This window comes from Haliaeetus albicilla, chromosome 29 (genome assembly GCF_947461875.1).
Source record: "Haliaeetus albicilla chromosome 29, bHalAlb1.1, whole genome shotgun sequence".
NCBI classification, from domain to species: Eukaryota; Metazoa; Chordata; class Aves; order Accipitriformes; family Accipitridae; genus Haliaeetus; species Haliaeetus albicilla.
The window spans coordinates 5,918,654-5,942,258 of record NC_091511.1 but is presented as its reverse complement, the minus strand read 5'-3'; the positions used below and the strand labels follow the sequence as shown (position 1 = coordinate 5,942,258).

General features: G+C 65.8%; 2 protein-coding genes across 2 annotated transcripts; both read left to right on the top strand.

Moving 5' to 3' along the window:
• The first annotated feature begins 109 nt into the window (after positions 1 to 109).
• Positions 110 to 2,021, top strand: NEDD8 (NEDD8 ubiquitin like modifier). Its single transcript, XM_069774429.1, has 4 exons — positions 110 to 270; positions 455 to 502; positions 1,405 to 1,487; positions 1,774 to 2,021. The coding sequence occupies exons 1-4, from the start codon at positions 253 to 255 to the stop codon at positions 1,865 to 1,867; spliced, it is 243 nt and encodes an 80-aa protein (XP_069630530.1). The 5' UTR covers positions 110 to 252; the 3' UTR covers positions 1,868 to 2,021.
• Positions 2,022 to 2,200: 179 nt separating this feature from the next.
• IPO4 (importin 4) lies at positions 2,201 to 23,472 on the top strand. The gene is made up of 32 exons (XM_069773900.1): positions 2,201 to 2,346; positions 2,435 to 2,521; positions 4,017 to 4,096; positions 4,316 to 4,357; positions 4,485 to 4,614; positions 5,538 to 5,717; positions 6,363 to 6,428; positions 6,824 to 6,925; positions 7,056 to 7,139; positions 8,307 to 8,466; positions 9,379 to 9,431; positions 10,099 to 10,152; positions 11,294 to 11,403; positions 13,293 to 13,401; positions 14,708 to 14,834; positions 14,976 to 15,089; positions 16,053 to 16,166; positions 16,255 to 16,366; positions 17,969 to 18,077; positions 18,765 to 18,874; positions 18,947 to 19,024; positions 19,122 to 19,179; positions 19,268 to 19,361; positions 19,478 to 19,665; positions 19,751 to 19,798; positions 19,915 to 20,037; positions 20,126 to 20,337; positions 20,572 to 20,689; positions 21,270 to 21,374; positions 21,480 to 21,549; positions 22,822 to 22,940; positions 23,363 to 23,472. Exons 1-32 carry the CDS (start codon positions 2,278 to 2,280, stop codon positions 23,390 to 23,392), a joined length of 3,255 nt encoding a protein of 1,084 aa, XP_069630001.1. The 5' UTR covers positions 2,201 to 2,277; the 3' UTR covers positions 23,393 to 23,472.
• The last annotated feature ends 133 nt before the right edge of the window (positions 23,473 to 23,605 follow it).

The following is a 23,605-nucleotide window of genomic DNA, read 5'->3' as shown; positions in this document are numbered from 1 at the left end:
TGGCCGCCGCGCGGCGGAGCGACCGCCGCGTCGGCCAATAAGGCGTGGAAGAGGGGAAATGGGCGGGAGGGGCGCGGAACTACAACTCCCAGCAGGCCCCGCGCGGGCGGGCGCCGCCATTTTGTGTTACCGGCGGCAGCGGCGTCCCGGGGAAAGGGAAAAGGGGGGGGCGGGAGGGAAGTGACGTAGTAGGCGGGGCTCGGGGGGGCATTTCCGCTTCCGGGCGAGGGGAGAGGAGCCGGCGCGGCCACGATGCTGATCAAAGTGAAGGTGGGGCGGGGGGGGGGGACCGGGAACGTCCCGGGGCGGTGGGGGGTGTAGGCCGCGCCGCGGGGCATTGTGGGATTGTTGGGGGGGGGTCTCGCGGGGCGCTGTGGGAGATTTGAGGGGGGGGCTGCCCCGGGGCATTGTGGGATTGGGGGTTCTTACAGGGTCTCCCCTCCCTCCCCCCCAGACTCTGACAGGGAAAGAGATCGAGATCGACATCGAGCCCACGGACAAGGTAGGAGGCCCCGCCCCCTTCCCAGCATGCTTTTCGCTCTGCCCTGGTGTCCCATGATGCTCCGCGGTGAGGCGGGGGGGGGGGGTGTCTTCTGCGGTGTGTCCCCCCCCCGGTGATGCCCTGTGGCAGGGTTGTGTCCCATTTAGAAGGTCCTCCTGCATCCCATAATCCCCTGGGGAGGACCTCATACATCCCATAATCCTTCAGGGAGGTCCTCCTGCATCCCATGATCCTTTGGGGAGATCTTCCTGCATCCCATGATGCTCTGGGAAGGGTTTCCTGCACCCCATGATCCCCTGGGCAGGTCCTCCTGCATCCCATAATGCTCTGGGGCAATGCTCCTACATCCCACAATCCCCTGGGGAGGTCCTCATACATCCCATAATCCCCTGGGGAGGTTTTTCTGCACCCCATGATCCCTTGGGGAGGTTCTCCTGCATCCCATGATGCTCTGGGAAGGGTTTCCTGCATCCCGTGATCCCCTGGGCAAGTCCTCCTCTATCCCATGATGCTCTGGGGAGGTCCTCCTCTATCCCATGATGCTCTGGGGAGGGTCTCCTGCGTCCCACAATCCCCTGAGGAGGTTCTTCTGCACCCCGTAATGCCCTGGGGAGGTCCTCCTGCATCCCATGATGCTCTGGGGAGGGCCTTCCACATCCCATGATGCCCTGGGCAGGTCCTCCTGCATCCCATGATCCCCTGGGGCAGGTCCAACCCCGCCCCGGCCGATCTTCCCCCCTCCCACCGTTCCCCCGGGGCGAGGTTCCGTGTCTCCCACGGGGGGTGGGGGGGGGGGGTGTCTGTGTCCCCCAGCATCCCACAATGCCCTGGGGCGGGAGGTCTCCCGGCGTCCCACCGTGCCGCGGGAGAGACCCCCAGCGTCCCACGATGCCTCGGGGCAGGTGGAGCGGATCAAGGAGCGGGTGGAGGAGAAGGAGGGGATCCCCCCCCAGCAGCAGCGCCTCATCTACAGCGGCAAGCAGATGTGAGGGGGTGGGGCCTGAGAGGGCGGGGCCCACGGGGGGGCGGGGCCTGGGAGGGTGTGGCTCTCGGGGCGGGGCTACAGGAGGGAGGGGTGTGGCCCTGGCGCACATGGGGAGACGGGGTGGGGCTTGCGACAGGGCGTGTTCTACAAGGGGAGGGGCTTTGTGGTGGGCGTGGGCTGCCTGGGGGTGTGGCTTATGAATGGGTGGGGTGGGAGTAGGGGGCGTGGCTTGGGAAAGGGGGCGTGGTGCTGACTTTTGAGCCCGCCCCGATCTCTCCCATCGCAGGAACGACGAGAAGACGGCCGCCGACTACAAGATCCAGGGCGGCTCCGTCCTCCATCTTGTCCTCGCCCTGCGGGGGGGCGGGGCGCCGCGGTGAGGGGGCGGGGCTCGCGCCGGCCGCCACGCCTCTCCCTCAGCCCCGCCCGGGAAGGGGCGGGGGGAGCCCTGCCCCGCCCTCCTGGCTCTGCCCCGCTCTGAGGTTTTTTCCCTTGCACGGCCCCCCTATTTAATAAAGGTTCTCGGTGATGTCACGCTGGCGGCCTCTGATGTCATTTGGGTGTGGGCGTGGGCAAGCGGCGTTGCCCTTTTAAGAAAGGGGGTGGGGCCCACCGCCTTGACCCCGCCCCTTGCGCCGCCGGCTGGCGTCGCCCTTTTAAGACCGCGGCGGCGGCGCCGCCGACCAGCGAGTCTCTCAGTCCTCCGGGGCGCCCAGAAGGGCTTTCCGCCCCGCCCCCTTCCGCCGCTCTGCCTCGTTTCTTCCCCTCCTCTTCCCTTCTCTCTCACAAAATGGCGGCGCCCGACCTGGAGCGGCTCCTCGCGGAGCTGCTGGAACCGGACAGCGACGTCATCCGCCGGGTAACGGACACCCAGCCCGGGGAGGGGGAGGGGGGGGAATAAAATAAACCACGGAGACCCCCCCTCGCTGACCACCAGCCCCCCGCAGGCCACCGCCCGCCTCCGCGAAGCCTTCGCAGACCCCCAGACCCCCGCCCGCCTCGGCCTCCTCCTCAGCGCCGCCCCCCGGCCGCAGGTCCCGACCTCGTCATACTGGGAGGGCTCTGGGCTGTACTGGGGGGCACGGGGAGGGCTGTACTGGGGGTACTGGGAGGGCTCTGGGCTGTACTGGGGGTACTGGGAGGGCTCTGGGCTGTACTGGGGGGCATGGGGGGGCTGTAGGCCATACTGGGAGGGCTCTGGCCTGTACTGGGGGGCATGGGGAGGGCTGTACTGGGCGTACTGGGAGGGCTCTGGGCTGTACTGGGCGTACTGGGAGGGCTCTGGGCTGTACTGGGGGGCACGGGGAGGGCTGTACTGGGCGTACTGGGAGGGCTCTGGGCTGTACTGGGGGGCATGGGGGGGCTGTACACCATACTGGGAGGGCTCTGGCCTGTACTGGGGGGCATGGGGAGGGCTGTACTGGGGGTACTGGGAGGGCTCTGGGCTGTACTGGGGGGCACGGGGAGGGCTGTACTGGGGGTACTGGGAGGGCTCTGGGCTGTACTGGGGGGCATGGGGGGGCTGTACACCATACTGGGAGGGCTCTGGCCTGTACTGGGGGGCATGGGGAGGGCTGTACTGGGGGTACTGGGAGGGCTCTGGGCTGTACTGGGGGTACTGGGAGGGCTCTGGGCTGTACTGGGGGGCATGGGGAGGGCTTTAAGCCATACTGGGAGGGCTCTGGGCTGTACTGGGGGTACTGGGAGGGCTCTGGGCTGTACTGGGGGTACTGGGAGGGCTTTAAGCCATACTGGGAGGGCTCTGGGCTGTACTGGGGGGCACGGGGAGGGCTTTAAGCCATACTGGGAGGGCTCTGGGCTGTACTGGGGGTACTGGGAGGGCTCTGGGCTGTACTGGGGGTACTGGGAGGGCTCTGGGCTGTACTGGGGGTACTGGGAGGGCTCTGGGCTGTACTGGGAGGGCTCTGGGCTGTACTGGGGGGCACGGGGAGGGCTGTACGCCGTACTGGGAGGGCTCTGGGCTGTACTGGGGGGCACGGGGAGGGCTTTAAGCCATACTGGGAGGGCTCTGGGCTGTACTGGGGGGCGTGGGGGGGGCTGTATGCTGTACTGGGAGGCTTCTGGGTTCTACTGGGGAGCTCTGGGGGGGTCCTGGGCCATACTGGGAGATGTTAAACCATACTTGGAGAAAGTGGGAGGGCTATACCTGTACTGGGGGGCTCTTAAGTTATACTGGGATGGGTTTGGATCGTAATGGGAAGCACCGGTAGGAGCGTTGTCTGTACTGGGAAGTTCTGAACTGTACTGGTTTATGCTGGGAGGACCCTGGAACAGCCTGCCGGGGGTTGGGGGGGGGGTAGTTTGGAGACCCTGCATTCCCACCCGACCTTACTGGTCCATACCGGTCTTTACTGGTGTGCAGTCGGAGGTGACAGCGGTGGCGGAGGCGGCGTTGCCGGCGGCGCTGGGAGGGGACCGCGGGGTCCAGCCCCCCACCCCTCTTCCACGATGCTCCTCGCCGGTTTTGGGGTTCCCCTGACCCCCCCATTGCGATTTCCCCCCCCCCAGGTCCGGCAATTGGCCGCCGTTCTGCTGCGCCGGCGGCTCTTGGGGGGATGGAAGCGGCTGGACCCGGCCCTGCGGCAGAGGTGGGGCTGGGGGCGGGGCTAGCGGCTGCCACGCCCCTTTTCCGACACAGGGCGGGGCCCCTATGCCACGCCCCCGCGGGCAGAATTGGGAATGGGGGGCGTGGCTAGCTGCCAAAAGGGGCGTGTATAATCTTTGCCACGCCCTCTATGTCGGGGGGCGGGGCTCTGTGGCAGAGTGGGCGGGGCTAACGCCTGCCACGCCCCCCCCCCCCCCCGCAGGCTCCCCTCCCTCTTGGCCCAGGCCCTGGAGCAGGAGACTGAGTGAGTGCGGCGGTTTCGGGGCTCCCCCCTCCCCAGATCCCGGCGGTTTCGGGGAACCCCAGCCTGGTGGTTTCAAGGCCCCCCCCCCAAATCCTTATGTCGGTGTCTCGTCCCCCCCCCGACCCAGGCACGCGGTGACGGTGGCCCTGGCCCAACTGGGGGCCCTGGTGCTGCGCCGGGGGGGGCTCAGCGCTTGGGGCCCCCTCGGGACCTGGGTGCAGGAGGCGGCCCGTGACCCCCAGCCCCCCCGCCAGGAGGTAAGGGTGCTGTCGAGGACCCCCCCCGTGTCTTATTCCCCCTCCCCTGAGCACGGGGGGGGGTGGTTTCGAGGCTCCCCACACCGCATTTAAAACCCCACCACCCCTCAAATTGCCCCAAAGTCACAGAAGGGGCAGTTTGGGGGGAGGGGGGGCAATTAATCCGATCGCCAGGGGGTGGTTTCGAGGCTCCCCACACCCCATTTTAAACCTTACCACCCCCCCAGATTGCCCCAAAGACACAGAAAAGGGGCAATTCGGGAGGAGGGGGGCAATTAATCCGATCACCCCCCCCAAATTGTCCCAAAGACACAGAAGGGGCAATTTGGAGGGAGGGGGGCAATTAATCTGATTAGCGGGGGGGTGGTTTCAAGGCTCCCCGTGCCCCATTTTAAACCTTACCACCCCCCCAAATTGCCCCAAAGACACAGAAGGGACAATTTTGGGAGGAGGGGGACAATTAATCCCATCACGGGGGGGTGGTTTCGAGGCTCCCCGTGCCCCATTTTAAACCCCACCCCCCCAAATTGCCCCAATGTCACAGAAGGGGCAATTTGGAGGGAGGGGGGCAATTAATCTGATCACTGGGGGGGTGGTTTCGAGGCTCCCCGCACCCCATTTTAAACCTTACCACCCCCCCAAATTGCCCCAATGTCACAGAAGGGGCAATTCGGAGGGAGGGGGGCAATTAATGCCATCACCGGGGGGGGGTGGTTTCGAGGCTCCCCGCACCCCGTTTTAAACCTTACCCCCCCCTCCCCCCAAATTGCCCCAAAGACACAGAAGGGGCAATTTGGAGGGAGGGGGGCAGTTAATGGTGGTTTTGAGCCCCCCCCATGTCCTGTTTACTCCCCCTATGGACCCCCAAGGGTCGGTTTCGAGGTTCCCCACACCCCATTTTGCCCCCCCCCCCCCCCCACCAGGCAGCCCTGCTGGTGCTGAGCGCGGCGCTGGATGCGGCCCCCCAAGCCCTGGCCCCCCACGGCCCCCCCTTGGCCGCCCTGTGTCGGGGGGCCCTCGCTCCCGGGGTGCCTCCCGGCCCCATGGCGTACGGCCTGCGGGCACTGGGGGGGCTGGCGGCCATGTTGGGGGACACCCACACGGTGAGTGGGGGCGGTTTCGGGGCGTGTGTGTGTCCCCCGGACGGCGGTTTCTAGTTCCTCCAGTAAAAAGCGGTTTTGAGTTTCCCCGAAAGGATCCTTCCCAGCCCCAAAAAGATGCTTTCGAGCCCCAAAAGAATCATTTCCAGCCCCAAAAAGAGAGTTTCAAGGAGCCCCAGGGCGGCGGTTTCGTTCACCCCAAAATGGTGGGTTTAGGGCTTCCCAAAATGGCGGTTTCCAGCCCCAAAATGGGTCCACCCAAAGCAGCAGTTTCAAGGAATCCCGGAACAGAGGGTTTGGGGGCACCAAAACGGTGGTTTCCAGGCTCCCCCAAAACGACGGTTTTTGCGCTTATCTAAAATGATGCTTTTGTGGCCGAAACAGTGTCTAAAAACGTCAGGTTTTGGCGCTCCCCGAAATAGCGGTTTCACACCCCAAAACGTTGGTCGCGTGGCTCCCCGCAGCGGTTCCTGAACCCTCGCCTCGAAGTGGCCATTTTTAGGGCCAAAACCAGCCATTTCGAGACCCAGGAAGATCCGTTTCGGGCCCGGGAGGGTTTTGGGGTGCCCTGTGGCCGTTTCGGGGCCCCCCCGATGGTTTCGGGGCCCCCCCAAATTGGTTTTTTTTTGCCTTTTTTCCTTTTTCCAGGAGCTGCTGCGGTCGCTGCTCCCCGACATCCTCACGGCCCTAAAAACGCTGCTCGACGCTGACGAGGTGAATTGGGGGGGGGGACGACGGGACACCAGGATGTTTTGGGGGGGCTCTCGGCCATTTCGGGGGGCTCTCGGCCATTTGGGGAGGATCTGGAGCCATTTTGGGGGGTCTTGGGCCAGCTCAGGGCACCCCTAAAAGATTCCGGGGTCCTTTTGGGCGGTTTCAAGGCTCCTCAAAGGTTCCCAGGACTCGTTTTGGGGGGGCTTGGGGACAATTTGGGGTGTTTTGGGTCTCCCCCCCCTGGGCCATTTTGGGGTATTTTGAGGCACCGTGCTGGTTTTGGGGGTATCCTAACGCCGTTTCTGGGGTGCCCAAAGCTGCTTTAAGGGCAGATTTGGGGGGGCTTTCGGTGGTTTTGGGGACCCCCCCTAAAATTTGGGGTTCCCCCCCCCCAGGAACGGGGGACCGAGGCCCTGGAGGTGCTGGACGAGTTCGTGGAGGCCGACCCCGCCGCCGTGACCCCTCACCTTCGACCTCTGCTTGATTTTTGCCTTCAGGTAACCCTGGGGGGGGGGTCCCATGGGTGCCTGGGGGGGGACCCAGGTGTCCGGGGGGGTCCCATGGGTGCCTGGGGGGGGGGGGGCACCCAGGCGTTCGAGGGACCCAGGCGTCCGTCCGGGCCCGCAGGTCGGGGGGGACGAGTCGCGGGGTGACGCCGTGCGGGTGAGGGCTTTGGCCACCGTCACCTTCCTCGCCCAGAAACGCCCCAAGGTGAGCTGGGAGGGCGCTGGGGTGGACTGGGAGGTGCTGGGAGGGCGCTGGGGTGGACTGGGAGGGCGCTGGGGTGAACTGGGAGGTGCTGGGAGGGCGCTGGGGTGGACTGGGAGGGCGCTGGGGTGGACTGGGAGGCGCTGGGAGGGCGCTGGGGTGAACTGGGAGGTGCTGGGAGGGCGCTGGGGTGGACTGGGAGGGCGCTGGGGTGTGCTGGGAGGGCGCTGGGGTGGACTGGGAGGTGCTGGGAGGGCGCTGGGGTGAACTGGGAGGTGCTGGGAGGGCGCTGGGGTGGACTGGGAGGGCGCTGGGGTGGACTGGGAGGTGCTGGGAGGGCGCTGGGGTGGACTGGGAGGCGCTGGGAGGGCGCTGGGGTGAACTGGGAGGGCGCTGGGGTGTGCTGGGGTGTGCTGGGAGGGCGCTGGGGTGGACTGGGAGGGCGCTGGGGTGGACTGGGAGGGCGCTGGGGTGTGCTGGGAGATGCTGGGAGGGTGCTGGGGTGAACTGGGAGGCGCTGGGAGGGCGCTGGGGTGTGCTGGGGTGTGCTGGGAGGGCGCTGGGGTGGACTGGGAGGCGCTGGGAGATGCTGGGAGGGCGCTGGGGTGGACTGGGAGGGCGCTGGGAGGGCACTGGGGTGGACTGGGAGGGTGCTGGGAGGGCGCTGGGGTGAACTGGGAGGTGCTGGGAGGGCGCTGGGGTGTACTGGGAGGGCGCTGGGAGGGCGCTGGGGTGGACTGGGAGGGCGCTGGGGTGGACTGGGAGGCGCTGGGGTGAACTGGGAGGGCGCTGGGAGGGCGCTGGGAGATGCTGGGAGGGCGCTGGGAGATGCTGGGAGGGCGCTGGGGTGAACTGGGAGGCGCTGGGAGGGCGCTGGGGTGAACTGGGAGGCGCTGGGAGGGCGCTGGGGTATACTGGGAGGCACTGGGAGGGTTTTGGGGTGTATTGGGAGATGCTGGGAGGGCGCTGGGGTATACTGGGAGATGCTGGGAGGGCACTGGGCTGTGCTGGAGGGCACTGAGCTGTGCTGGGGGGCACTGGGCCATGCTGGGCGGTGCTGGGAGGTGACTGGGATCTACTGGGGGGACACCGGGCAGTGCTGGGTGGCACTGGGTGGTGTCTTGCATATACTGGGAAGGCCCTGAGCCATACTGGGCCGTACTGGTGCAGGTGCTGCTGCGGGGGGGGCTGCTGGCCCCCGTCCTGGGGGGGCTCCTGACCCCCCTCTGCGCCGACCCCCCCCCCGGGCGCCCGGACCCCGAGGAGGAGGAGGAGGAGGGGGGGGGACGAAGGCCGGGGGGGGCCCAGCCCCCGACACGCCGCCGCCCAGGTCAGCACGGGGCGGGGGTCCTTGTTTTGGGGAGATTTTCCCTAATTTTGGACAATTTTTCCTTTGCGGGGGGGATTTTTTCCCATTTCTGGAGTATTTTGTCCAATTTGAGAGGATTTCCCCCCAATTTCCTTTCATTTTCCCCCCAATTTCCTTTCATTTTCCCCGCAATTTCCTTTCATTTTCCCCCCATTTGGGGGACGTTTTCCCAATTTGGTTTTTTTTTTTTCCCCATTTTTTCCGGGGGGGGGGTGGTGTCCCTGTTTTGGGGAGATTTTCCCCAATTTTGGACATTTTTTCCTTTGCGGCGGGGGGGGGGAGATTTTTTCCAATTTCTGGAGTATTTTGTCCAATTCAAGGGGATTTCCCCCCCAATTTCCTTTCCCTTCCCCCCCAATTTCCTTTCCCTTCCCCCCCAATTTCCTTTCCCTTCCCCCCCAATTTCCTTTCCCTTCCCCCCCAATTTCCTTTCATTTCTTCCCAATTTTCTTCGATTTCACTTCATTTTGGGGGAGGTTTTCCCAATTTGGTGGGGTTTTTTTCCTATTTTTGCGTGGGGGTGTTCCTTTTTTGCGGAGATTTTCCCCAATTTTGGACATTTTTTCCTTGCGGGGGTGGGGTTTTTTTTCCAATTTCTGGAGTATTTTGTCCAATTTGAGGGGATTTCCCCCCAATTTCCTTTCATTTTCCCCCCTTTTGGGGGAGGTTTTCCTGATTTTAGGGTTTTTTTCTCATTTTTGCATGCGGGGGGTCCCTTTTTGGGGGACACTTTCTCTAATTTTGGACACTTTTTCCTTTGCGGGGGGGGGGGGGGGATTTTTTCCCATTTCTGGAGTATTTTGTCCAATTTGAGGGGATTCCCTCCCAGTTTCCTTTCGTTTCCCTCCCAGTTTCCTTTCGTTTCCCTCCCAGTTTCCTTTCGTTTCCCTCCCAGTTTCCTTTCGTTTCCCTCCCAGTTTCCTTTCGTTTCCCCCCAATTTTTTTCATTTCCCTCCATTTTGGGGGAGGTTTTCCCGATTTTGGGGTTTTTTTTCCCATTTTTGTGTGCGTGGGGGTCCCTTTTTGGGGGAGATTTTCCCCAATTTTGGATATTTTTTCCTTTGGGGGGGTCCAATTTTTGGAGTATTTTGTCCAATTTGAGGGGATTTCCCCCCAATTTTCTTTCACTTCACCCACTTTTCTTTCATTTCACCCTATTTTGGGGGCTGTTTTCCCAATTTGGGGGTTTTTTCTCCCCATTTTTTTTGGGGGGGTCCCTTTTTTGGGGGGGACAATTTCTGTATTTTGGGGCCTCGTTTGAATTTTAGGCACATTTTTTTATTAGGGGGGCGTATTTTTTCTTTTTTGGGTGGATTTTTGCTCATTTTGGGGGGGGGTCCCCCTATTTTGGGGGCATTTCCCCATTTTTGAAGATTGTTCTTCATTTTGGGGGGGGGCCATTGCCCTGGTTTGGGGGGGATTTCCTTGGCTTTTGGGGGTCTCTGGGAGGGGGCACCCTTATTTTGGGCTGATTCCCACAGTTTTAGGGGTTCCTTTTTTTTGAGGGGGGTATCCCTGGTTTTGGGGGGTTCCCTGGGGGCTTCAAGGTCCCCGTGACACCCCCCCCCCCCCCCCCCCCAAAATTTCCCACAGGCCCTGGATGCTCTGGCCGTGGGGCTGCCCCCCGAAAAACTGCTCCAGCAGCTGGTGAGGTTTGGGGGGGTCCCGGGGGGGATTTGGGAGTTTTGGGGGGTCCCTGGGAGGTTTTGGGGTCCCTGGGGGGGTTGGGGGGTCCCTGGGAGGTTTTGGGGTCCCCATGGGGTCCCTGGGGGAATTTGGGGGGGGTCCCTGGGAGGTTTTGGGGTCCCTGGGGGGGTTGGGGGGTCCCTGGGAGGTTTTGGGGTCCCCATGGGGTCCCTGGGGGAATTTGGGGGGGGTCCCTGGGAGGTTTTGGAGTCCCTGGGGGAATTTGGGGGGGTCCCTGGGAGGTTTTGGGGTCCCCATGGGGTCCCCGGGGAGGTTTTGGAGGGAGTCACTGGGAGGTTTTGGGGTCCCTGGGGGGGTTTGGGGGGGGTCCCTGGGAGGTTTTGGGGTCCCCATGGGGTCCCTGGGAGGGTTTTGGGGTCTCTGGTGGGGGGTCAGGGGTTCTTTGGGAGGTTTTGGGGTCCCTGGAGGGAGGGGGGCAGGTCCCTGGGAGGTTTTGGGGTCCCCATGGGGTCCCTGGGGGATTTTGGGGGGGTCCCTGGGGGGTTTTGGAGTCCGTGGGGGATTTTGGGGGGGTCCCTGGGAGGTTTTGGGATCCCCATGGGGTCCCTAGGATGGTTTTGGGGGGGTCCCTGGGGATTTTGGGGGGGTCCCTGGGGGGTTTTGGAGTCCCTGGGGGAATTTGGGGGGGTCCCTGGGAGGTTTTGGGGTCCCCATGGGGTCCCTGGGGGGGGGGTTGGGGTCCCTGGGAGGTTTTGGGGTCCCCATGGGGTCCCTGGGGGGGTTTTGGGGTTCCTGGGAGGTTTTGGGGTCCCTGGGATGGTTTTGGGGTCCCCATGGGGTCCTTGGGGGGGGTCCCTGGGGATTTGGGGGGGTCCCTGGGGGGTTTTGGAGTCCCTGGGGGAATTTGGGGGGTCCCTGGGGAGGTTTTGGGGGGGGTCCCTGGGAGGTTTTGGGGTCCCTGGGGATTTTGGGGGGGTCCCTGGGAGGTTTGGGGGTCCCCGGACTATTTGGGGTTCCCTGGGTGTGTGTGGGATTTGGGGGTTCGAGGGGGGGGTTCACTGCGGGCTCTGGGGTCTCGTTTCGGGGTACCCCCCCGTTTTGGGGGGTCCCTGAGCCCCTTTTTTCTTCCCCCCCCCCCCAGCTGCCGCTGCTGGAGGCAGCTTTGGGGAGCCCCCGGGCGGGCGCCCGCAAGGGGGGGCTGCTGGCGCTGGGGGCGCTGGCGGGGGGGTGCGGGGAGCCCCTGCGGCGGCGGTGAGTGACCCCCAAATTTGGGGGGGGGCCGGGGGGGGGTTAAGGGGATTTTGGGGGGGTTTAAGGGGATTTGGGGGGGGGGTTGGGGGGCATTTGGGGGATTCAGTAGGTTTAAGGGGGAGTTTAAGGGGATTTTGGGGGGGTTCGGTGGGTTTTGGGGGGGGTCGGTGGGTTTTGGGGGGGGTTTAAGGGGATTTTGGGGGGGGTTGTGGGTTTGGGGGGGTTTAAGGGGATTTTGGGGGGTTTGGGGGGTTTTGGGGGGTTTAAGGGGATTTTGGGGGGGTTTTAAGGCGATTTTGGGGGGTTTAAGGGGATTTTGGGGGCGTTTTGTGGGTTTGGGGGGGTTTAAGGGGATTTTGGGGGGTTCTGGGGGGTTTAAGGGGATTTTGGGGGGGTTTTAAGGCGATTTTGGGGGTTTTAAGGGGATTTTGGGGGGTTTTAAGGCGGTTTTGGGGGTTTAAGGGGATTTTGGGGGGGTTTTAAGGCGATTTTGGGGGTTTTAAGGCGATTTTGGGGGGGGTTGTGGGTTTTGGGGGGGTTTAAGGGGATTTTGGGGTTTGGGGGTTTTGGGGGTTTCGGTGGATTTTGGGGAGGTTTAAGGGGATTTGGGGGGGGTCGGTGGATTTTGGGGGGGTTTAAGGGGATTTTGGGGGTGGTTCAGTGGGTTTTGGGGGGGTTTAAGGGGATTTTGGGGGTTTTGGGGGGTTCAGTGGGTTTTGGGGGGGTTAAGGGGATTTTGGAGGTTTGGGGGGGAATTTGGGGAGGTTTGGGGGAGGTCAAGGGGATTTTGGGGTGTTGGGGGATTTGGGGGTTTGGTGGGTTTTGGGGGGGTTTTGGGGGGGTTTAAGGGGATTTGGGGGGGTTGGGGGGCATTTGGGGGGACTCAGTAGGTTTAAGGGGGGGTTTAAGGGGATTTGGGGGGCTCAGTGAGATTTGGGGGGGTTTAAGGGGATTTGGGGGGGGTTGGTGGATTTTGGGGGGGTTTGGGGGGTTTAAGGGGATTTTGGGGGGGTTGTGGGCTTTGGGGGAGTTTAAGGGGATTTTGGGGGGGGTTGGGGGATTTAAGGGGATTTTGGGGGGATTTGGGGGAGTTTAGTGGGTTTCAGGGGGAGTTTAAGAGGATTTGGGGGGGTTCGGTGGGTTTTGGGGGAATTTAAAGGGATTTTGGGGGGAGGTCGGTGGGTTTTGAGGGGGTTTAAGGGGTTTGGGGGGATTTGGGGGGGTTCATTGGGTTTTGGGGGTTTGGGGGGGATTTGGGGGGTTTGGGGGGGTTAAGGGGATTTAGGGGGGCTGGGGGGGATTTGGGGGGATTCAGTGGGTTTCGGGGGGTTTAAGGGGATTTTGGGGGGGTTCAGTGGGTTTTGGGGGGGTTAAGGGGATTTGGGGGGTTTGGGGGGATTTGGGGAGGTTGGGGCGATTTTGGGGGGGTTCAGTGGGTTTTGGGGGGGTTAAGGGGATTTTGGGGTTTAGGGGGGATTTGGGGGGATTGGGGGGTTCAGTGGATTTTGGGGGGTTTAAGGGGATTTGGGGGATTTTGGGGTTTGGGGGGGTTGGGGGATTTGGGGGGGCTCAGTGGGTTTGGGGGGCGTTAAGGGAATTTTGGGGTTTGGGGGGATTTGGGGGGATTTAGCGGGGTTTGGGTGCTCTGGGGGATTTTGGGGGGGTCATGGCGTTTGAGGGGACAGTTTGGGGTGATTTGATGTTTTTTTGGGGGTGATTTGGGGGGCGCGTTGCCTGTTGGGGGTATTTTGGGGGGATCGGGGGGGGTCAGGGACTTGTATTTGCCGGTATTTGGGGTTTTTCGGGGGGGGGGCAGTTTTGGGGCCGTTTGGGGGGATTTGGGGTGTTTTGGGGTGCCTGACCCCGTGGGTGCCCCCCCCCCCCCCCAGGTACCTGGAGCCGGCGCTGGGGGTGCTGCGGGGGGGGCTGGGGGACCCCGAATCCTCCGTGCGGGGGGCGGCCGCCTTCGCCCTGCGCAGCCTGGCCGACTGCCTGCAGGTACTGGGCCGTACTGGGAGCACTGGGATGTACTGGGAGAGGGCTGGGATGTGCTGGAGAGCACTGGGAAGGCTTTGGGCTATGCTGGGGTGCAATGGGACGTTCTGGGAGGGTGCTAGGTGATACTGGGGGGTGTTGGGTTGTACTGGGAGGGACCTGAGCCTTACTGGGAGGGCTGTGGGCTGTATTGGGGAGCACTGGGAGGACTGTATGCCATACTGGGAGGGCTCTGGGCTGTACTGGGGGACACTGGGAGAACCATATGGCATAGTGGGAGGGCTTTGGGCTGTATTGGGGAGCACTGGGAGAACTGTATGCCATACTGGGAGGGTTCTGGGGTGTACTGGGGGCACTGGGAGAACCATATGGCATACTGGGAGGGTTCTGGGCTGTACTAGGAGGGCTGTGAGCTGTATTGGGGAGCACTGGGAGGACTGTATGCCATACTGGGAGGGCTCTGGGGTGTACTGGGGGCACTGGGAGAACCATATGGCATACTGGGAGGGCTCTGGGCCGTACTGGGAGGGCTGTGAGTTGTATTGGGGAGCACTGGCAGAACTGTATGCCATACTGGGAGGGCTCTGGGCTGTACTGGGGGCACTGGGAGAACCATATGGCATACTGGGAGGGTTCTGGGCTGTGCTGGGAGGGCTGTGAGCTGTATTGGGGAGCACTGGGAGGACTGTACGCCATACTGGGAGGGCTCTGGGCTGTACTGGGGGACACTGGGAGAACCATATGGCATACTGGGAGGGTTCTGGGCTGTGCTGGGAGGGCTGTGAGCTGTATTGGGGAGCACTGGGAGGACTGTACGCCATACTGGGAGGGCTCTGGGCTGTACTGGGGGCACAGGGAGGACCATACGCCATACTGGGAGGGCTCTGGGCTGTACTGGGGGGCATGGGGGGGGCTGTATGCTGTACTGGGAGGGCTCTGGGCTGTGCTGGGGGGCATGGGGAGTCTGTACACTATACTGGGAGGCTTCTGGGTTCTGCTGGGGAGCACTGGGGGGGGTTCTGGGCCATACTGGGAGCTGCTAAACCATACTCGGAGAAACTGGGAGGGCTATAGCTATACAGGGAGCTCTTCAGTTATACTGGGGGGGTCTTAAGTTATACTGGGATGGGTTTGGATTGTAATGGGAAGCACTGGTAGGAGCGTTGTCTGTACTGGAAAGTTCTGAACTGTACTGGTTCATGCTGGGAGGACCCTGGAACAGCCTGCCGGGGGTTGTGGGGGGGTAGTTTGGAGACCCTGCATTCCCACCCGCCCTTACTGGTCCATACCGGTCTTTACTGGTGCGCAGCCGGAGGTGACAGCGGTGGCGGAGGCGGCGTTGCCGGCGGCGCTGGCGGCTCTGGGAGGGGACCCGGGGGTCCGGCCCCCCCCCGCCAAGGCCTGGTACATCCTGGAGAGTCTCCTCGAGTGTCTCGGTAGGGACCCCGATATTTTGGGGGGGGGACACCCCCATATTTTGGGGGCACACCCCCATATTTGGGGGGAGACACCCCGATATTTCGGGGGGGACACCCCCCGGCGTTTGGGTGAGGACCCCGGTGTCCCCCCGTCCCCAGGAGAGGGGGTGGGTCCCTGGCTGCCCCCCGTCCTGGAGACCGTTTTGGGGGCGTTGGAACTTTCGGGGCCCCCCCGGAAAGTGGAGCTGGGGCTCAGCGCCCTCCACTCCCTCGGTGAGTCCCCGAACCCCCCCTCGGGACCCCCAAACCGCCCCCCTCCACACCCCCATTCTCTTCCCTGGCCCCCCAAAACTGCTAAATTACCCTTCGAGACCCCCCCCAAACTTTCTCCAGGACCCTCAGAGCAACCCGGGACCCCCCCAGTTTGCCCCAGTTCCCTCCTCCAACTCGCCCCATATCACCCTGGGGACTGGGACCCCCATACCCTTCCTAGGGACCCCCCCATTCCCCTCTGGGACCCCTGTACCCCTTCTCAGAGCCCCCAAATCCCCCCTGGGGCCCCCAATTCCCCCCCCCAACCCCCCCATATCGCCCTGGGGACCTGTCAGTCCCTCTGGAACCCCCATACCCTTCCCAGGGACCCCCCCATTCCCCTCTGGGACCCCCGTACCCCTTCTCAGAGCCCCCAAATCCCCCCTGGGACCCCCAATTCCCCCCCCATATCGCTCTGGGGACCTCTCAACCCCCTGGGATTCCCCCCCCCTGCCCAGGGACCCCCAAATCCCCCCTGGGACCCCCAATTCCCCCCCCATATCACTCTGGGGACCTGTCAACCCTCCTGGGATCTCCCCAGGGACCCCTAAATCCCACCTGGACCCCTACTACCCCCCCCAAAACCCCCAGTTCTCCCCAGGGACCCCCAAAATCCCCCCCAAACCCTCTTTGAGACCCCTCAGCTCCCCCATATGCCGCCCCCCAGGGGGTCCCAAGCCCCCCCCAAGGTTTTGGGGACCCCCCTGACTCTCCCCCCCCCCAATTCCCCCACCCAGGGACCCCTAAATCCCACCTGGACCCCCACTACCCCCCCAAAACCCCCAATTGTCCCCAGGGACCCCCAAAATCCCCCCCAAACCCTCTTCGAGACCCCTCAGCTCCCCCATATGCCACCCCCCAGGGGGTCCCAAGCCCCCCCCAAGGCTTTGGGGACCCCCCCGACTTCTCCCCCCCCCTCCCCAGCCTCCACGGCCGGGGAGCAGCTCCAGCCCCACGCGGGCCCCATCCTGCGGGCGCTGACCCCCCTCCTGCAGCCGGGACCCCCCGAGACTCGACCCCGACGCCTCCAGGCCCTGGGTGAGTCTGGGGGGGGCCGTGGGGGGGGGGTGTTGGTTTTGGGGGGGCCGCGGTGGACCCAGGCGTGTCCCCGCTGCCCTCCCAACAGGGGTACTGGGAGCACTGGGCCGGCCGGTGGCCGGGGAGGGGCTGGTGGCCGCCCTGGAGCTGGGGCTGGGGCTGGCGGAGGAGGAGGACGAGCCCGAGGGGCGGCGAGTGATGTGAGTCCCCCCCGCGTGGGACCCCCGGGACCCCCGTGTCCCCCCTGGGACCCCCATAGTCCCCCCGTGTCACTCCCAGGACCCCTGTGTCACCCCTGGGACCCCGGTAGCCCCCCAAGACACCGTTCAGTATCGCCTGGGACCCCCACGTCACCCCACAACCCCTCTAGTCCCCCCCTGTCACCCCTGGGACCCCCATAGTCCCACCCAGGACCCCCCATGTCCCCCTCAGGACCCCCGTGTCACCCTGGGACCCCCATAGTCCCCCTGTGTCAACCCTGGGTGCCCCCGGGACCCCCCCGTGTCACCCCTGGGACCCCTGTAGCCCCCCAAGACACGTTTCAGTGCCCCCCCAGGACCCCCATGTCACCCTGGGACCCCCATAGTCCCCTCATGTCAGCCCCAGGACCCCCGTGTCACTCCTGGGACCCCAGTAGCCCCCCCAAGACACCCTTCAGTGTCTCCTGGGACCCCCGTGTCACCCTGGGACCCCTGTAGTCCTCCTGTGTCACCCTCGGGTGCCCCCAGGACCCCCGTGTCACCCCTGGGACCCCCATAGTCCCCCCATGTCACTCCCAGGACCCCTGTGTCACCCCTGGGACCCCGGTAGCCCCCCCAAGACACCGTTCAGTATCGCCTGGGACCCCCATGTCCCCCCACAACCCCTATAGTCCCCCCCGTGTCACCCCTGGGACCCCCATGTCCCCCTCAGGACCCCCATAGTCCCCCCCAAGACACTTTACAGTGTCTCCTGGGACCCCCATGTCACCCTGGGACCCCTTTAGTCCCCCTGTGTCACCCCTGGGTGCCCCCGGGACCCCAATGTCATCCCTGAGACCCCCCTAGTCCCTCCCCATCACCCCTGGGACCCCCACAGTCCCCCTGTGTCACTCCCAGGACCCCCATGTCACCCCTGGGACCCCTGTAGCCCCCCAAGACACCGTTCAGTATCGCCTGGGACCCCCATGTCGCCCTGGGACCCCCATAGTCCCACCCAGGACCCCCCATGTCCCCCTCAGGACCCCCCTGTCACCCCTGGGACCCCCATAGTCCCCCCCAAGACGCTTTACAGTGTCTCCTGGGACCCCCGTGTCACCCTGGGACCCCCATAGTCCCCCTGTCTCACCCTTGGGTGCCCCCGGGACCCCCCCATGTCACCCCTGGGACCCCTGTAGCCCCCCAAGACACCGTTCAGTATCGCCTGGGACCCCCATGTCACCCCAGGACCCCTATAGTCTCCCCCTGGGATCCTTGTAGCCCCCCAAGACACCATTCAGTGTCTCGTGGGACCCCCATGTCACCCTGGGACCCCCATAGTCCCCCCCATGTCACCCCCAGGACCCCCCCCTAGTCCCCCTGGGACCCCTATAGCTGCCCCAGGACCCCCCGTGTCACCCCTGGGACCCCCATAATCCCCCCAGGACCCCCCATGTCACCCCTGGGACCCCTATACCCCCCCCAGTGCCCCCCCCATTTCCCTGGGACCCCCAGTGCCCCCCCCCATCCCCCCGGGACCCCCCTTTTTCCCTCCTCGGTCGCCAAAATCCCCCCCCCCAGGGACGACCCCCCCCCCCAATTTTTTCTCTCCCCTCCCCCCCCCAGGTTCGTGCTGGCCGGGGCGGTGGCCGAGGTGCTGGGGGAGGGGATGGGGCCGCTCCTGCCCCGCGTCGTCCCCGCCCTGCTGGGGGCCCTGCGGCGCCCGCCCCCCCCGGTGAGTGACGGCAGGGCCCGCCCCTGACCCCGCCCGCCCCGCCCTGTACTCAGAAATCACACTGTTTTCCCCCAAATTTGCCTTTATTCCTCCAAATTTGCCTTTATTCCCCCAAATCCCTTCGTTCCCACCCCAATTCCCCCTTTTTTCACCCCAAATCCCCTGGCGGGTGTGTCCCCATGCCTGTGACCCCGCCCCCTGACCCCACCCACCCCGCCCCCTACTCAGAAATCACACCGTTTTCCCCCAAATTTGCATTTATTCCCCCAAATCCCTTCGTTCCCACCCCAATTCCCCCTTTTTTCACCCCAAATCCCCTGGCGGGTGTGTCCCCATGCCTGTGACCCCGCCCCCTGACCCCACCCACCCCGCCCCCTACTCAGAAATCACACCGTTTTCCCCCAAATTTGCCTTTATTCCCCCAAATCCCTTCGTTCCCACCCCAATTCTCCCTTTTTTCACCCCAAATCCCCTGGCGGGTGTGTCCCCATGCCTGTGACCCCGCCCCCTACTCAGAAATCACACCATTTTCCCCCAAATTTGCCTTAATTCCCCCAAATCCCTTCGTTCCCACCCCAATTCTTCCTTTTTTTTTTTTTTACCCCAAATCCCCCAGCGGGTGTGGCCCTGCTGGGGTGGAGCAAGGGGCGTGGCCTGGCCCTGACCCCGCCCCCCTGCCCCACCCAGGCAGCTTCAGAGGTGCCCGATTCGTTCCTGCTCTTCGATGATGAGGAGGAGGAGGAAGAGGAGGAAGGGGAGGAGCCAATGGAGGAGGAGGAAGAGGAGGAGCTTATCGAGTGAGGGGCGGGGCTTGCAGAGGGCGGGGCCCGTGGCCGACCCCACCCTTGACCCTTTGTCCCCGCCCCCAGGGTGGAAGTGGGCGGAGCCTATGCCCAGGAGGTGGAGGACGCCTGCGAGGCCCTGGGGGAGGTGGCGGAGCACAGCCGGTAACTGGGAGGGACTGGGAGGGACTGGGAGCGGGTGGGGGGGGTTACTGGTTTATACTGGTCTATACTGGTGTGCGCGTGTCCCCTCTTGGCCCAGCGCCGCCTTCCTGCCCTACCTGGAGCCCAGCCTGGAGGCCGTACTGGGGCTGCTGCAGGTGGGTGACGCCCTGCCCCGCCCCGCCCCACCCCAAATTGGGGGGGCGCCCCACCCACACTCGTGTCCCACCCCTCTGCCCCGCCCAGTTCCCGCAGGCGGGGGTCCGCCGCGCCGCCTACGAGACGCTGGGGAGCCTCTGCCTGGCCATGGGGGGGGGCCCCGCCCCGACCCCGCCCGACGGTGAGAACTCCGCCCCCTGGGCACCTTTTTGGGGTGAAAAAAAGCAGTTTTGGGGGTGAGGGGAGGGACTGGGGGGCACTGGGCGTGGCCTGACCCTCCCTGTCCCCCGCCCGCAGGCGTGGCCCCCCTGCTGGAGCGGGCGCTGTGGGCGCTGGCGGGCGGGGCGCGGGCGGAGGCGTCGCCCGGGGGGGCGCGGGGGGCCCTGGGGGCGTTGGGGCGGGTGCTGGAAGGGCCCGGCCCCGCCCTCCCCCCCGCCCTGTTGGCTCCCATTGGCCGCCTGCTGGCTGACGTCATCAAGGGGAAGGTACGTGCGGGGGAGGGGGGGGCGAGGGGGTGGGGTTTGGGGAAGGGCGGGGCTTTCTGCATCCCCCTCCTGCCCCGCCCCCCAGGTCGCCTGCTTAGAAGGTGGAGCCGGCGACGATGACGACGAAGAGCAGGTGGGCGCGGCTGTGGGCGGGTCCAGGGGGGGTGTTGGGGTGTGACACAGCCCACCCCCCCTCTGACCACCCCCTCTGACCACGCCCTCTTCTCTCTCTCCCCTCCCCCCCCCCAGGCCGAGGTGGAGGCGGAGCTGCGGGAGCTGGCGGGGGAGGGGCTGGTGGCGCTGGGCGGGGCCCTGGGCGAGGCCTTCGCCCCCCTCTTCACTGAGATCCTGCCCCACCTCCTGGCCGCCCTGGTGAGGATCGGGGCGTGGTGGGGTGGGGCAGGGCGGGGCCACACCCAGGCATCTTGGTGACCCGCCCTCTCCCTTCCCCTCCCCCCAGGGGCGTCGCCGCAGCGTGGGGGAGCGCTCGTGGGCGGCGGCCACGCTGGGGGAAGCGGGCGCGGCGCTGGGCGGGGCCGTGGCCCCCTTCCTGCCCCGCCTGGGCCCCGCCCTGGGGGCGGCGGCCACCCGCGACCCCCACCCTGAGGTGCGCAGCAACGCCCTCTTCGCCATGGGGCGCCTGGCCGAGGCCGCCGGACCCGCCCTCGGCGCGTATCCAACCAATCGGGGGCCGCCCTGCTGTGCGCCACGCCCCGACGCCCCTCCCTCCTTTCCCCGACCTGCTTAGCCACGCCCTTTTGCCACCAGCCCAGCCCCACCCTTGAGTCTTAGCCCTGCTGGGCCCCGCCCAGAGCCCCTAAGCCACGCCCACCGAGGGTCCTAGCCCCGCCCACTCCCCCTCCCCGCGTGGTCTGTGGCCCCGCCCCGTTTTCCTTGACGCGGGAGGGCGTGGCCGGGGCGTGCCGTGCTGACGCAGGCGCTGAAGCGGGAGGGGCCGGGCCGGGTGCGGGACAACGCCTGCGGCGCCTTGGCCAGGCACGGCGGGACGCTGCCGCCCCAGCTGGTACTGGGAGGGACTGGGAGGCGCTGGGGGGGTACTGGGAGGGACTGGGGGATGCTGGGAGGGGCTGGGGGGGGGGACTGGGAGGAACTGGGGATGCTGGGAGGTACTGGTGGGTGCTGGAGGAGTACCAGGAGGTACGGGGGAGTGCTGGGAGGGGTACTGGGACGTACTGGGACGTACTGGAGGTACTGGGGCAGTACTGGGATATGCTGGGAGGAGAACTGGGAGGGTACTGGGGATGCTGGGAGGGGTAATGGGAGGTACTGGGGGGGGATGGGAGGTGCTCGGGGGGTACTGGGGGGTGCTGGGAGGTACTGGGGATGTTGGGAGGAGTACTGGGAGGTGCTGGGGGAGGACTGGGAGGTGCTGGGGATGTTGGGAGGAGTACTGGGAGGTGCTGGGGGAGGACTGGGAGGTACTGGGGATGTTGGGAGGGGTAACGGGAGGTACTGGGAGCAGTAACGGGGGTGCTGGGGGGGATACTGGTGGGTACTGGGGATGGGGGGGTACAGGGAGGTGCTGGGGGCAGCGGGAGGGGGACGAAGGGGGCACTGGTCCATACTGGTCCGTACTGGGGCAGGTGGTGCCGCTGGTGCTGGGGGCGCTGCCCCTGGGGCAGGACCTGGGGGAGGAGCCGCCCGTCTACCAGTACCTGCTGGGGGTGCACCGCAGGGACCCCCCCCGGGTGAGCGGGAACTTGGGGGGCCGGGGGGCACTTGGGGGGCAGAGGGGGCACTTGGGGGGCCGGGGGGGTTCTGGGGTCCCCCCTGACCCCCCCCCCCCCCCCCAGCTGCGGGAACACGCGGCCGAGCTGCCCCGGGCCTGCGGCGGCGTCGTGGGGAGCGGGCGGCTGCCCCCCGGTACGCGCTGGGGGGGAGATGTGGGGCTGGGGGGGGCTACTTGGGGGTCAGCGGGGGGGAGGTGTGGGGCGGGGGGGGTTCTGGGGGGGAGATGTGGGGCTGGGGGGTACTTGGGGGTCAGCAGGGGTGAGGTGTGGGGCGGGGGGGGTTCTGGGGGGGAGATGTGGGGCTGGGGGGGTACTTGGGGGTCGCTGGGGGTGAGGTGTGGGGCTGGGGGGAGGTTGGGGGGCAGGATGTGGGGCTGGGGGGGAGATGTGGGGCTGGGGGGGAGATGTGGGGCTGGGGGCTACTTGGGGGTCAGCGGGGGGGAGGTGTGGGGCGGGGGGGGTTCTGGGGGGGAGATGTGGGGCTGGGAGGGGGGTACTTGGGGGTGGCTGGGGGAGGTTGGGGGGCAGGATGTGGGGCTGGGGTGGTACTTGGGGGTTGCTGGGGGTGAGGTGTGGGGCTGGGGGCGGAGATGTGGGGCGGGGGGGGTTCTGGGGGGGAGATGTGGGGCTGGGAGGGGGGTACTTGGGGGTGGCTGGGGGAGGTTGGGGGGGAGATGGGCTGGGGGTGTACTTGGGGGTCGCTGGGGGTGAGGTGTGGGGCTGGGGGGAGGTTGGGGGGCAGGATGTGGGGCTGGGGGGGAGATGTGGGGCTGGGGGCGGAGATGTGGGGCTGGGGGGAGGTTGGGGGCAGGATGTGGGGCTGGGGGGGTACTTGGGGGTCGCTGGGGGTGAGGTGTGGGGCTGGGGGCGGAGATGTGGGGCTGGGGGGGTTCTGGGGGGGAGATGTGGGGCTGCGAGGGGGGTACTTGGTGGCTGGGGGAGGTTGGGGGGCAGGATGTGGGGCTGGGGGCAGAGATGTGGGGCTGGGGGGGTACTTGGGGGTCGCTGGGGGTGAGGTGTGGGGCGGGGGGGCTACTTGGGGGTCGCTGGGGGAGGTTGGGGGGCAGATGTGGGGCTCGGGGGGAGGTTGGGGGCAGATGTGGGGCTGGGGGCTGGGTGTGGGGCTGGGGGGGTACTTGGGGGTCAGTGGGGGTGAGGTGTGGGGCGGGGGGAGTAATTGGGGGTCGCTGGGGCTGACGTGGGGCTGGGGGGAGGTTGGGGGCAGGATGTGGGGCTGGGGGGGCTACTTGGGGGCCACGGAGTGAAGTGTGGGGCTGGGGGGGTTTGGGGGGCTACTTGGGGGTCGGTGGGGGGTGAGGTGTGGGGCTGGGGGGTAGTTGGGGGGTCTTGGGTGTGGCCGCGGGGCGGAGGGGGCGGGGTCTCACCACTGCCCACCCCGCCCCAGAGCTGGAGGCGGGGCTGGTGGACCTGCTGCGGGACGTGTGGGGCAGCTGCCCCACGGCCTTCGGGGGGGGCCTGGCCCAGCTGCCCCCCGGCGACGCCGCCCGCCTGCGGCGGGCCATGGTGAGCCCCGCCCCACAGCTATAGCTCCACCCCCAAGTACAGCCCCACCCCACAGATAGCTCCGCCCCACACCTACAGCCCCACCCCCAGTACTGCCCCACCCCACACCTCCGGCTCCACCCCCAGTACTGCCCCACCCCAAGTACTGCCCCACACCTACTGCCCCACCCTGCACCTACAGCCCCGCCCCCATGTACTGCCCTGCCCCACCCAACAAAGCTCCGCCCCCAGTACAGCCCCACCCTGATAGCTCTGCCCCACATCTACAGCCCCGCCCCCCAAATACTGCCCCACCCCCCAACCACACCCACCCACCCCACCCAACTCCTGCTGGACGCCCCTCCCCTTCCTCCCTGTGATGTCATCGCCACCACTGCCACGCCCAGTGACCTCACAGCCGCTCCCCGCCCCCCCCCCCCCAGGGCCTGGCCGACACCCCAGGAACCTGTTGATGCCGGGGCGCCGCGGCGATGTCGGCGCCATGATGTCATTGCCACGGCCGTGTCGGCGTGAGGTCACCGCGGTGACGTCACTGCCCTGGCTGTGTCGGCGTGGTCACCGTGGTGATGTCACTGCCCTGGCCGTGTCGGCGTGCGATCACCATGGTGATATCATCACCGTGGCCATGTCGGTGGTGAGGTCACCGTGGTGATGTCATCGCTGTG

Excerpts from the sequence above, each read along its gene's own strand:
- IPO4 (XM_069773900.1), top strand. The coding sequence starts at position 2,278 with ATGGCGGCGCCCGACCTGGAGCGGCTCCTCGCGGAGCTGCTGGAACCG. Across the intron at positions 11,404-13,292 it reads GGGGAGCCCCTGCGGCGGCG|GTACCTGGAGCCGGCGCTGG; the intron begins GTGAGTGACCCC and ends CCCCCCCCCCAG. Across the intron at positions 20,690-21,269 it reads GGACGCTGCCGCCCCAGCTG|GTGGTGCCGCTGGTGCTGGG; the intron begins GTACTGGGAGGG and ends GTACTGGGGCAG.
- NEDD8 (XM_069774429.1), top strand. Across the intron at positions 503-1,404 it reads ACATCGAGCCCACGGACAAG|GTGGAGCGGATCAAGGAGCG; the intron begins GTAGGAGGCCCC and ends GCCTCGGGGCAG. Across the intron at positions 1,488-1,773 it reads ATCTACAGCGGCAAGCAGAT|GAACGACGAGAAGACGGCCG; the intron begins GTGAGGGGGTGG and ends CTCCCATCGCAG.